At 41.2% G+C, this 12,565-nt stretch overlaps 1 protein-coding gene across 7 annotated transcripts in view; it reads left to right on the top strand.

The window, feature by feature from the left end:
• Positions 1-10,455, top strand: part of LOC308091366 (uncharacterized protein) — a 178,131-nt gene extending 167,676 nt beyond the window's left edge. For 6 of the 7 annotated variants that reach the window (XM_080436929.1, XM_080436930.1, XM_080436935.1 and 3 more), the window contains 4 exons: positions 482-763; positions 1,401-1,526; positions 2,205-2,406; positions 4,095-10,455. In XM_080436929.1, coding sequence (XP_080293055.1) covers positions 482-763; positions 1,401-1,526; positions 2,205-2,406; positions 4,095-4,150 — 666 coding nt within the window. In that variant the 3' untranslated portion in view covers positions 4,151-10,455. The remainder of the gene's footprint in view (positions 1-481; positions 764-1,400; positions 1,527-2,204; positions 2,407-4,094) is intronic. The other variant, XM_080436932.1, reaches the window with a different exon arrangement.
• The last annotated feature ends 2,110 nt before the right edge of the window (positions 10,456-12,565 follow it).

Consider the following 12,565-nt stretch of genomic DNA (forward strand, 5'->3'; position numbering starts at 1 on the left):
AACATTTTTTTTTTTTTTTATGGTATTCAAAATTTACTTGAGTAAAAGTACAAAAGTATTGGTATCAAAATACACTTAAAGTACCAAAATTTAAAGTGCTCATTATGCAGAAAGTTATATTATGTCCAAAATGTATACAAAATATTTTTAAAATAGCAGATCTAAAAGCTCCTGAGCTTGTAGATCTGCTATTTTCAAATAGCCAACATTTAAATAGGGCTGAAGTGGTTAATGTATGTAACTAGTAACTAATGTTTTCAAATAATTGTAGTGGAGTAAAAAGTACAATATTTGCCTCTGAGATGTAGTGGAGTAGAAGTAAAAGTATTGAAAATTGGAAATACTACGGTAAAGTAAAAGTACCTCACAATTGTACAGTACAGTACAGTACTTGAGTAAATGCACTTAGTTACTTTACACCACTGGAGGCATGGATTCCTGAAAAAAAAATATAAAACTTTTGTCATTGGTCTGTGTGCAGAAACAACAGGCGGCGCATCAGGAGGAGAGGAGGAAACGAGAGAAGGAGTGGGAGGTGAGGGACCGGACGATGGTGGAGAGGGAGGACAAGCTGACGGAGGAGGAGCGGGAGGCGGCCAGGAGGCGCAGGGAGGTGGAGGAGGACGGCGAGGACCTCCACCGGAGGAAGGAGGACCTCCAGAGAGACCTGGAGAGACTGAAGGAGTCGCAGAGGAGGCTGGAGAGAGACAAGGAGGCCCTGAGGAGAGAGACGGAGAGAATGGAGGCCATGAGGAGAGAGGAGGTGAGAGAGACAGTCTGTGTGTGTGTGTGTGTGTGTGTGTGTGTGTGTGTGTGTGTGTGTGTGTGTGTGTGTGTGTGTGTGTGTGTGTGTGTGTGTGTGTGTGTGTGTGTGTGTGTGTGTGTGTGTGTGTGTGTGTGCGTGCGCACGCGTGCGCTGTGGGGGCTTTTTGAGTTCTGTGTCAAAGGCTTTCACCCGATAACAAGAACTGAATTGATAAAAATTTTGGCATCTTAATCCATAGCGACTTGACAGTAAGCAAGGTAACTTAATGGGTTGTATGATGTGCTTTGCTAGTTACGGTAACTTTTTATTCTTCTTGTAATTAATGAACATCTGCTATTTTCAAATGATTTTTCATACATTTGAAAACTTGAAACGGGACATTCTGCATAATGAGTACTTTCTACTTTTGGTACTTTAAATACATTCTAATACTTTTGTGATTTTACTCAAGTGCATTTTGAATTCCAGACTTTTACGTGTATTTCTACATTGCCGTATTGATACTTTTACTTAAGTAAAAAAAATGAGTACTTTTTCCACCACTGTAATGCTCACATTGTGTGTGTGTGTGTGTGTGTGTGTGTGTGTGTGTGTGTGTGTGTGCGTGTGTGTGTGCGCGTGTGTGTGCCTCCAGTCGAGTAAGCTGCAGAGGTACCAGCGGACCCATTCCAGCACCTCTGAAGACTCCCTGAGGTTCCACAGCTCTGGTTCTCTGGACCACCTGGAGCCCAGAGAGACACCATCAGAACATGTTCCAGAGGTAGGTTATAATGTCAATGAGATTATCATCAAGCTCTTTCATGTCAAACTAACACCCCACAAATTAATATCGTTGTTGTCGGGCAGAAACCTCTCATCTCCAGATTCAAACTGTTTGTGTTTTTTTGTGTGTAAATTAACGTCCTACTTGATCATACTACAGCGTCACACGAAAGCATCAAAAGTAGCAGATCTACAAGCTCGCGTTTTGAGCTTGTAGATCTGCTACTTTTGCTGTTTTTGAAATCTGAAAAGTAACAGTTTTTGCACAGAGACAATATGTATTTTGCCATGGACCCCCATCTGTAAACATTTTGTGTGCGTGTGTTAGTGGACATTTTTAAAGTATGAGAACCTCTGACTTGGGTGGTGCTGTTACTTTACTTTTATTTAGACGGGACACTGCATATTAATGAAAAACACATCCATGTATTGTAAATACACCGGATTTAGCAAAGATGCTCATTTACATCCACAGTCCCCACAAAAAAACATAAAAACAAGCAGTCAATAGAGTACATTTACATTACATTACAGAGGGAAAACTAAGCATAAATACAAAAACAGAGGTACAAAACAGGTACAAAAGGTGCAAAGTATATCTATTTAAGGCTAAGACTTAAACAAACGTTTTACTTGGCTCATATGTAATTGCACTGTTGTTGTTGTTGTATTGCAGGTGGAGCTGCTGTCGTCTTCCGCTCCGACCAAAGAACCCTTCCTCCGTATCGGATCCAAGAGGCTCTCCAAGAACTTCTTCTCGTCCTCCAAGCCTCAGGGAGGAGAGAAGGAGAGCCAGCTGCCCTCCAGGCTGCTCCAGCTGACCAAACCCAAAGACAAGAAGGACAAGAAGAAGAAGAAGGGGAAGGGTGGAGACACAGGTACAGTAGATACATACTAGTGCTGATTTCGTCGACTAAAACTATGACGAAAAATGACTGTTGACTACCTTTTTTTTACGAAAACGAAATAAAAACGAAATAAAAACTAAGCTATGATGACTAAAACTATGACTAGATATACTGACAATTTCTTCAACAAATAAAAACTAGACTAAAATGTTTGGGAGGGACTAGTGGAGAAGAGATCCAGTAGAACTAGGACATCATGGGTGCGTGCGGGTGTCACAGACCGAAAATAGTTGATCTACAAGCTCACATCGCTAGATCGGCTATTTTCGGCATGCAGCTAAGGGAAATTCATTTCGATACCATCACGGCCCGCCCCGGCAAAAATAAACTGTAGATTTAGTCTACTAAAATCTTATGATATTTAGTCGACTAAAAGTACTAAAAGTAAACATTTCAGGTGACTAAAATATGACTAAAACTAAACAGACTTTTATTCAAAAGACTATGACTAAAACTACATCAAATTTTGCTGTCAAAATCAACACTGATACATACTGTACAGTAGATACCCTTTATTGATCCCGCAGGGAGAAATTCAGGCGCCAGAGACAGCACAGCAGTAAAAGTCACAGATACAGGGCATAGAAGTACAGTAGGTACAGGAGAAGAGTAACCATCACAATAAAGACACCCTTGAACAAATATTAGTAAAAGTATACGGACGTATACACCCTATACTGTCATCCTGCCTGATGCAGAACAAGACAAAGAGTAGCAAGTTAAGCCTATAGTATGACATCAGCACAAACCACAGGTAACGTTACAGATGACAACACAGTGGATGTGTACTGAAAAGTACATCCTGAGCCAGTGATGAGATGACAGTTTGAGTGTTATTCTTATTTCATCAGCAGACAGGCATCAGGTTCAGAATAAACTGCAACCTTCAGCTCAATCCCTCACAAGTGTCATCATAGTGACATGGGAAGTGATTACGTGGCATCTTACAATGATGTTGAAATAAACATGTCTTGTAGTGATCCCTGAAATGAGGTGAATGAGTTTGATCTAACCAACATGTTACTGTTAATATATCAGATCTCCATTCTCACAAGTAGTCATTGTACACAGGCTATTTTAGCTATTTTTGAGTGACGCAGATGAAATATTTAAAAAAAATGACGCTGGGGGCGTGTCTTCTCCTCCGCGTCATCAGCGCCCATACCCTAGGTTGGGTTGGCGAAAGGGCCTACTCTGTGTGGAGTTTGCATGTTCTCCCCGTGTCTCCCAGGGTAGTTAATACCCTCACAAAAACATGCGGTAATCCTGGTCGCTATACCGCCTCCCCCATGACAGCCGGGGCGCCTGATGGAGGGGAAGGGAACTGGTTGGAATAACGTGTTCCTTCCACGCGCTACATCCTACCGGGGGAAACTCCCCCCTGTCAGGTGACAAGAAGGTCAGTTGGCTCTCATGCATTGAAGGAGGCATGAGCTCGGCCCTGGACTCCCTATCCCTAGGCTGGTGGGGGGAGTGTAGCGCCCAGGATCACTTAGATAATTGGCACCAGGTGAAAAAGGGTTACAAAATCGTGGGATAAAAAATGTAAAATAAAAAAGCATGCTTCTCGCTTATTTGATGAGAATCGCCAAGAAAAGAATCAATAGCTTGAATCCAGACCAATGTTGTGTGTTGTGTGTTGTGTGGTCTCTCTCTAGAAGGTAAGGCCACTGTGATGGCAGAACCTCAGAGCGATGGAGACATCTTCTGCTGATGCTGACGTTGGACCGCATCCACGGGGCTCTCTCTCAGCGGACGGAGACGTTCTCATCCGGACTCAGACCGTCTGGACCTCAGGAGGGACAGCCAGGCCTCCAAAAGCCTCTCTTGTCAGACAGTCTGGGAGACAGACAGACAGACCAGGACCTGGTGGTCGTAAAAACACACTCGCGGTAGATCCGCGCACAAAAAAAAAAACACAAAACCAAAAAAATGCTTTAACGAACAAACAACCCCCCAGAATGACAGGACTACATTTCCCATGAGTCATTGCAGGGGGGCATGGGTGTCAAAGTAAAAGTGAGGAGGACTTTGACTCTGTTGATGTTTTTTCCATTGTGCCTTTTGCAGTCTGGCTGCAGCGCTTTCATTCATAACTTTGGTCATGAGGTTATGAAGAGACGCTCCAGCACAGTACGACGATCAGAGAGAGAGAACACACGACAGGAAAAGAGAGAGTGAAATATTCCTGTCTTTTTCCAACTAGATTTTTTTGTTTTTGTTCTTCCAGCCAACTGTGAAGAGATTTTAACTAAGTGACCTTTTATTTTTGGGGACTACCTTGTCCTTTCTGGCGTGAGGACCGGCACACACACATCTCCTCTCTCCAGGCTTTAAAGAGTGTAGCAGATGGAAGCTTTTAAACATGAAGCAATAATAACCTAGTGGTCTGTTTTTGTTTTGTTTTATTTTGTTTTTTGTCATGTTGCTGATTCTAACATTTAATGTTCCTGGTGCTGAATGGTCTTCACATGACCAAAGTACCAGTATGTTTTAATGCAGTGGTTCTCAAAGTGGTCCTTGGGGGGGGGGGGGGGGTTCCAGGGGTCCCCAACAAAATGAGTTAATATAGCATGACAAATCAATTTAATCACGCTAACCTTAATGTATACTTGGGCTTTACGGAAATAGCAGATCTAGAAGCTCACAAAGCGGTGTGACATTTGTGGAAAATGTTTGAAAATGTAATCTTCTCTATTGGGGGGTCCCTGGCACAAAACAAGTTTTCAGATGGGGGTCCATGGAGAACCACTGTTTTAATCAACTTGGGTCTCACAAGAAAATGTCATTGACTATGATGCTGTTTTAAATTATTTAAAAGAAAAGCCCTCCCCCCAAAAATGCAGTAAATACAGCTTTTATCTCAGAGGAACACAAAAAGATGTGTGCCCCTGGGTTTGGTTTCATTCTATGCTTGACGAAGCAGGTTCACCAGGAACTCTTAGTGGTTTTCTATAAGGATGGGGTTTGGCAACCCTACCCGAGGCAATTCAGTCAATCCAGTATTTACCGCTTATCTTCCGCGGTTGTCAGTCCCCCACACACACAATAAGGTTAGACCAGTGGTAGAGCCATTAGGATGGACTGCTGTGCTGTTTATCAGCGCAGCCATTAAGGAGCACATTTGAACCACACACACACAGTCACAGCCCCAGACATGACTAATCGATGACGAGTCGGTGTCACCAGAGAGGCCTGGCCAGAGAGACAAAAGGTTCTCTCTGTAAAATGGTGGAACAAAAACAACTGTATCTTGTTCTTAATAACTTAATAATGAATGACTCCCAGACAGTTGCACTTGGTGTCTTAACAGTATACCCAGCAAGCATCCAGTTGGATTTCGTAACATATTGGCATGAATTTTTCATTAAAAGTTCACGAAATGTAAAATTGTTTAATATTCCTTTTGAATCGTTGATCCATTGAAACCGGATGGTCTGGAACTAAACTGAAGGCCCTGTGCTGACTTGTTTGTCTCTGTCAAGTGTTATTGATCCCCTTTTTGTCAGTCGTACAACTAAGAGTATGTGGTTGCTTTTTTGGGGGATTGTCACTGCTGGGACGGTCCCTCCGTATCGATATGGAGACTGTGTATTGGATACTGGAGTTCATCCCAGGTTAATACAGCACATACATTTTTCCCCAGAAGCCACTTGTGTCCGAAAACCGAAGCAAAGCCACTCAATTTCCCCCTCTTTTCAGACGGAGATAAATACCTGTACCACTATTGTTTAATATATCTGTTGTTCTCACTAACTTGCATCACTCGCTAACTGTACCTGGAATTCCATTTGTACCCTCTATGGGTTGTTAACCCATTTAGACCTGTTGTTATACCTTTCAACCTGGGAACGCCTCTGTGTCATTTTAGACGTTGCTATGTATCGCTGTTGCCGGGCAGAAACCTCTTGCAGTATCTCCATATTCTAACTTGTTGTGTTTTTTTCGTAAATTAACACCCTACTTGATCATACTACAGCGTCACACGAAAGCATCAAAAGAACTGCTGCTTTTGCTATTTTTGAATTTGAATTCTGAAAAGCAACAGTTGTGGACATATGAGGTTTCCACCCGACAGACAATATAGCCTATAGCCTATTGTTTCTTCAAGTTTTTCAGAAAACTTTTCAGAAGGCTTCAGAAGGCGTTTTTTAGAATGGGCCTGAGGTCTAAATGGGTTAATATGTACAATGTTGTACTTTGAATGGGCGGGTGCAGCCTTGAACCAGTCAGTGGGTGTAATTCAATAGGCTTTCTGTTCTGCTTGTCACCGCCATCATATGATTATACCAGTCAGTGTGACAATCACTGCAATACAACATCATATGATTATACCAGTCAGTGTGACAATCACTGCAATACAACATCATATGATTATACCAGTCAGTGTGAAAATCACTGCAATACAACATCATATGATTATACCAGTCAGTGTGAAAATCACTGCAATACAACATCATATGATTATACCAGTCAGTGTGAAAATCACTGCAATACAACATCATATGATTATACCAGTCAGTGTGACAATCACTGCAATACAACAGCATTCTGTTTGTCCGTCACTGGAGTGCAATATGACCAAGGCTAGAGAGTTGTTTTTTTCTTTTAATGAGCACTTTAGATATATAGATGTTTGAAGTATATATTTGTAGTAATATTTGTAAGGAAGTATGGTATACTTCCAGCTTTAAAAAAAAAACGGAGACAATCTCGTGCTTTTACCTTTCAAAATAAATTTGTAAAAGGTTTTTAGAAAAAAAAAAGTAAAGTGTCATGTTTGTGTGTCGCGGGACGGTTTAGTTGACTTTTAATTGGAATGAAATGTTAGGATAACAGAGCAGTTATTTGCTGCTCAAACGCTTGTTATTCTCATGCCAAAGGGTTTAAAAGATTTTATTTTAGAGAAATCCTGAATTAACGGAACGGAAAGTGGTTTGATCCATCACTGTACTAGTATATTTTCCCCTCTTCAACTTATATTCTTTCTTTATATATCTAATAGTTCTCTATAGTTTTGTTGATGTAAATACACGTTGCTTTTCTGCAATGTTGTAGTACCAAATTATGAGACACTCTCTCACACACACACGCGTTTGTATTACTATACTTGTGAGGACATCAACATTTTAGGATGCCGATTGTTTTGCCATTTTTATCCCTAACCCTAAAGCGAAAAATAGTAGACTTACAAGGTCACAACACGTCACACTACGGCACGTCGTGAGCTTGTACATCCCCTATTTTGGGTGTTAATCTAACTTCTAAATGCCTAATCCCAACCTGAATCTTTTACTAATTGTAAGGCTCTTCTTCTTTCTTTTTTTTTTAACCATAAAACACCCATTTACCTTAAAGGGATAGTTCACCCTCAAAATATTTTTTTTTCCTATCGATTAGTCACCCCATGGAGACTTGAATTCATGGATTTCTTTTTTTTTGTCGCATTCCTAAACCGATAATTTGATGCACACGCACACACGGACACACACACACACACACACACACACACAGGTTAATGATGCCTTGTCATCCATCCAGCAATGCTCTATATTTCCGGCACATTGATTTTCTCCCCCATGCTCTCTCCCTGGACCCTCTCTGAGGCCAATGGGATTCATAGCTGGAGGAATATTTCACACCAACAATACGTAATTTCTGCTGTAAGCACAGCAGCCATTCTTTCTCTCCTCCCTCGCTCCGTTGTTTATTTGCTAGAATCTTCCCTTTGACTCAGTCTGACCACTTCTTTTCTCATTATCTCTCTCTCTCTCTCTCTCTCTCTCTCTCTCTCTCTCTCTCTCTCTCTCTCTCTCTCTCTCTCTCTCTATTTTTCCCTCTTTTTTTTTCCTGAACTCTAATCTCATCTTCCTTGGGGGTCATCTTTCTTTTCTATCTAAATTTTTCTCCTTTGTTCTTGAGCGTATAAATGGAACCTTTGGACCCTTGAGTGTGGGACCCATTTGGTTCCATTTGTACACTCACCCCTGTGAGGGTCCACTTGGAACCCCTCTCAAGGAACCCTGAGAACCACTGAAATATAGTGTTGGTTACTGCACCACTGAATGTCCCGTTTCATGGTGGAAAATACACGTTAAGTCTGAATTCACACAATTACAAATCAGTGTGATTAGTTTTCCTATTAAATCATGCAATATCAATGTTACATGCTGCCATGTGACCATTTTTTACAGACAATCAATGAGACTTAGAATCATGTTTGCAGTCCTGCTACTGAGTAATAGCTCTGCCAAAACAATCACAATTGTATTTTGTTCACACTATGAAATGAATACCACTGAGGAAATTGTCCTTACACCTTTCACCCCCTGGGGGGCACTGTGGCAGTGATTATAATTTGGTATCTCCTACGCTACTGAATGTCACAAAATGTCACAGTGTACTACAACCAAGCAAATAGACGCTTAACCACCTGTATAAAGGAACTGCATGAATAGCCTTGTGTTAGGAATGAAGTTGCGTACACATTTTCCCTGAGACCATTAACTTTGTTGGGTTAATTTATTGAAAGCGTTTAAAAGAAAACAAATTAATTGGAAAATATTGTCGGACACTTTTTGTGCTTGCTTCTTATTGGAAATGTTTTTGCCTAGCCTTGATACAAGCACACAGACATTGGGTAGTTATTCTGTGTGACTCATTTCAGTATGCACCCAATTGTCTGCCATGTTGTCTCCCACCTTTTAGTTATATTCATAAATGTATTCAACTGCTGCAACAGTTGTTTCTGTGTAAAATGAGCGAGCGACACATCATTTCACATCATTTCACCCTGCATGTCTGCTTCTTCAGGGACTTATACTGTCCCTCATGACTCACTACCAAAGAGCACATGTTACAGAACACAGCCAACACAGCCTCTTCTGTTCGGTTGTGCATTTTAACCACTTGAACCCTATATACTTCAGTTCAGTGGTTCTCAACCTGTGGGTCGGGACCAATTTTGGGGGAATCCCCCAGACGACTCCTTAAAGTGACAATTTAAGGAGTTTTAAGGCATTTTTAATACTTCAAGAAAGAAAGAAAGAAAGACCATTATTGCATCAAAAGTAATCAACAAACTATACTATAGAAACTGGTGAAATATTGGCCCAATTGTCAAAATATAAGAAAGAAAGAAAAAAGCTTGTAGATCTGCTATTTTCACAATATTTATCTGTGGAACCGAGTCAAACTAAATTGAATGGCTCAACTCCTACAATTCCAAGTGCTTGTCAGAGTGTGGGGGGGGGTCCCCAGTTCAAATAATGATTATTTTGGGGGGTCACGGCCTGAAAAGGTTGAGAACCACTGCTCTACACCAAAATAGCCAATTTACAAGCTCACGTTACATGTGGTTTACAGGTGTAAAGAAGTGTTTGTGCGCACGTCGTATAGGTGTGGTGATGATGGCAGTCCTCGAAATGAAATGCACCCCACTGCCAAGGATCAAAATCAACAACTTTTTTTTTTTTTTTTTTTCCTTCTTTACAATCATTTTATTTTTGAAGATTTTTAATTCTGTGGTTGGTTGGATCAACAAAGTGAAAACCAAACCTCCTATGTGCTGAAAGCATCACCTCGGGAGGGTGTAGTGCACTCATCAGCAAGAATTGTGTTCCCATTAAAAATGCACTAGAAGAATTACTAAACTTTATTAACAGTGGCTTTGAGAGATCATTACTAGACCTTACAGTTTTGCACTGTATGCCAGAGCTTTTTACAATTGTATTTGTACTTAAAAAAAGAACAAAGAAGGTACAAAGTTTTTATTTTCATGTACAAAGAAAAGAGAAAAAAAAGGGCAAAGCAAACAAAATGATGTAAATATGTTCTGTGTACAAATTTTCAAAAGTGTTTGATGACTGTGGATTTTGTTCTTCTTGTGGGATGATCCGTGATTGTTTTTATAAATAAATAATAAGGCTTTATTTATCTGTACTCTGCCTGTTTTGGAGGCATAAACTATTAGACATGTACATTAATTCTTCTTCTTCAATAAATAACTATGGCTGTCGACCGTTTTGTCTGTATGTGAAACTTTGCTTTCTGATATAATCAAAGGATTGCTGTACATAAGCAGTTCTCAAAGAGGGGTCCAGGGACCCTCAGGGTTCTTACAGGTCTGTAACTCTAAGAGTGCACAAATGTAACCAAATGGACCCATTTGGTTAAATTTGTGCGCACTTAGAGTTACGGTACAGACCTCGGGGTCCTCGAAAATAATCATTTTGAGAAACACTGCTGGGGAGAAGAGAACGGGAGAGTTTAATAAGTAGAAAGACAAGTTGTTGATGGGGTTCGGAGGGAGGAATGGAGAAAAAAAGAAAAGGAGAGAAAAGTCCAAAGAGAGAACTATGGGCCCGGCACAGACATGTGTCTGCATGTCACATAGAGTGCATGTTATCAGTATGCTGATACACACCGATAACGTCTCCACAACAAGGAAACTGAGACAATGGCATCCAGGCTATACTATCTGTACAGTGTACACTGAATCTAGACCAGGCTCCTTAAAACCCTTTGTGAGGTCAGTGGGAGGGAGCAGAAGAAGTCACAACTTCAGACACAACTATGCATTGCTTCACAAGCAGTGTTATGATCGGTTATCAGACAGAGAGAAACGGTCTGTCTGTCTGTCTGTCTGTTTGTCTGTCTCTCCGATTTCTGTCTTTCTCCTCCGGCCACACCCACATTGCATTCCACCTAACTTCAGTCCCAGTTACCCAGTCACCTGGCTGTCTTGATTGATTGATTGAATACTTTATTAGCAGTTTGCAAAAAACTAGGCTGGGGCTAGGATTTGACTTTTACAGTTGCCAGTTTCGAATTGCAGCCACCTATAAGTGTTCTTTTAGAGCGGTTTTGAAGGAGAGTAGGGATTTACACTCCTTTTACACTCCTGTAATCTCTCCATTCCCTCATCAGCCTTGCAGTTGCCTGACAATAGCTCACCTGTGGCCACTTCACTAATCAGCTTGTAGCCTATAAAACCTGACTCACTCCCTCATATAACTGACATGTTTTAGTTGTTGTTACATTGTGTGGTATGTCTGCCCTGCTGTCGTATCAACTACACTTCCACGTACAATGGAGCAGATTTACAAGTTCTGTAGAGCTGCTATTTCCTGCGTCGTACGGTCAAGTCGTACGGTCAAGTATAAATCAGGCATAACCTCAGCGGGTATGAGTCATCATATCAGTTTACACACTCATCATCGGTGTGCTAATCTCAGTGGACTATTCTGTGTCATGGTCCTGTGTATCATCACTGTCGGGTGGAAACCGTGTATGTCCGTTACTTTTTCAGGAAATTCCATTGGCTCCGATGCAGTAATTATTTAGTCTCAAGCTCTCGTTAATACTTGTCATTGGTTCAGGGTTTATAAAAGCCACAGACACACTTCAAAATGTTTCAAGAAATGCATAAATGGCAGATAATGACGTGTGAAATACTGTATGGAGATACGTGGTTTGGTTTCTGCCCTACGGTTACAGTACAGTATACGGGACTGGATGGAGGAATGGATGTGTTTTATATGCAGTCTGGTCTCTTCACTGTACAATGAGGTCCAAATGCAGGCCATGAATCCTTCAATAGATTCTCTATTGACACTTCTTAGAGTATAGACCAGACCCATAGAGAGAGAGAGTTACGACATGCTTTGATCTCGCCGCAAAGCGGGCCGCTACAGGCTATAGTTCCAAACATTGGAACTTCCTCATTGAGGTAGAACGAGCTTTTCCGCATTCCATTCTTACCTAATGGGAGGCAACGCTAGTGTCGTCACTCTCATATTAGATCACGCTGGTATAGACTGTTGGCATTAAAGTGCATCTCATTATGGATTACTGTTAAAGTCGATCCTCTCATCTCTTGAATCTCTCGTCTTCCTCTCTTGAATCTCTTCTCTTCTATTCGCTTCTCTAGCCCCTCTTCTCCTCTCTTCTCTTCTCTTCTCTTCTCTTCTCTTCTCTTCTCTTTTGAATCTCTTCTCTTCTCTCTGTGGTGATGAATGGGTGGAGTCATAAATAAAGTAATCTTCATCCATCACACACAGAGGAGGTCTTTCTCTCCCTGGGGCTGTAGTAATGAGGCAATGCTCAAGGCTCATCATTTACCCCCTTT

Source organism: Gymnoscopelus braueri (genome assembly GCF_963280865.1).
Source record: "Gymnoscopelus braueri genome assembly, chromosome: 9".
NCBI lineage: Eukaryota > Metazoa > Chordata > Actinopteri > Myctophiformes > Myctophidae > Gymnoscopelus > Gymnoscopelus braueri.